The sequence below is a fragment of the Sinocyclocheilus grahami genome, unplaced genomic scaffold, assembly GCF_001515645.1.
Source record: "Sinocyclocheilus grahami isolate Dianchi unplaced genomic scaffold, SAMN03320097.WGS_v1.1 scaffold145.1, whole genome shotgun sequence".
Taxonomy (NCBI): Eukaryota; Metazoa; Chordata; class Actinopteri; order Cypriniformes; family Cyprinidae; genus Sinocyclocheilus; species Sinocyclocheilus grahami.
The window spans coordinates 79,631-80,881 of NW_015505324.1; the positions used below are offsets into that span (position 1 = coordinate 79,631).

At 28.5% G+C, this 1,251-nt stretch overlaps 1 protein-coding gene across 1 annotated transcript in view; it reads left to right on the forward strand.

The window, feature by feature from the left end:
- The window catches only part of LOC107591720 (protein phosphatase 1A-like), a 7,710-nt gene that overhangs the window by 4,766 nt on the left and 1,693 nt on the right, over positions 1–1,251 (forward strand). Inside the window, exon 5 of the mRNA XM_016280955.1 lies at positions 1,091–1,154. Within this exon, the coding sequence (XP_016136441.1) occupies positions 1,091–1,154 (64 nt within the window). The remainder of the gene's footprint in view (positions 1–1,090; positions 1,155–1,251) is intronic.

Sequence of the window (1,251 nt, forward strand, 5' to 3'; positions counted from 1 at the left end):
GTTACTTAGTTACTTTTTATGGAAAGTAATGCGTTATATTACTTTTGCGTTACTTTCACGTTACTTTTTTAAAATAAGCAGGGCTTGATTGTTTTTACTATAAGAAGTTCTATTTATAGCAAATATAAAAGCCCTTTCACACCAAAAAGTGTAATGAATAAACCTCAGGCTGAAGCAAAAGTAAATTCACGTCTGTACAGTAGAACGCAGGAGAAGAAACCCTCTTCAGCAATAAAAAAACGAAGCACAACTGTTAGTTTATCTAAAGTCATTTTTGCTTATTAGTATGGTTGAACTGGATCATCAAAGGTCAGCAGAAAAGACATCAGTTAATAAAATGGGATTAGATACATTTGTGTTATTTAACATATTTAATTATTGCAGGTTTGCGTCATATTCTGAGTTTTAATTCATTTTGATTAATACTAAATCTGTTTTTTTGTGAGTGGGATAAATTAATGCACATTCACATTTAGTCTAGAACTACAGTAGCATCATGTTCACACAGCGCACACAACTCCTCTGCACTTCCGATTTCTCCCAATATGAGGACAGGAGACTTGTCAGTCAATACTGGCATTACTTTTTTGAAAAAGTAACTCAGATATTTTCTTGTAAATTAAAAAAGTAATGCATTACTTTACTAGTTACTTGAAAAAAGTAATCTGATTACGTAACTCGCATTACTTGTAATGAGTTACCCCCAACACTGTTCCCAACAGGGTCTATAATACAATGAGAAAACCTTAAATAAGCATTCTTATTCATCTTTCTACCATTATTATTTTTATTATTGTTGTTAAGAATAATTTATTACAATTGATATTGAATTATTATTATTATTAATATTTATTTATTGGCTTATATTTAATATGATAATGTAAGCAGTTAATTTAATAATAATAATAATAATAATAACTATAATAATAATAATAATATTAATAATAATTTTATTTTAACTATTTTAATGCACCTTCCCTAGAGCACCAATCAGCTCCACAATTATAGCTCAATTGACATGTAGTTGTAATGACTGCTAAGAGAACAGTGGATTGAACTTTGAAATATTATAATTTTTGGACATTTGCAGACGGAACTGCATCATTTCAGCATACTATCAGCAGAAAGAGGCACGGCAATCTAGATTAGCCCAGGTAAGCTTCTATACAGATCCATTTTATATGTTATAATAATATTCAATATAAGATATATACTGTGTGTGTATATATATATATATATATATATATATAT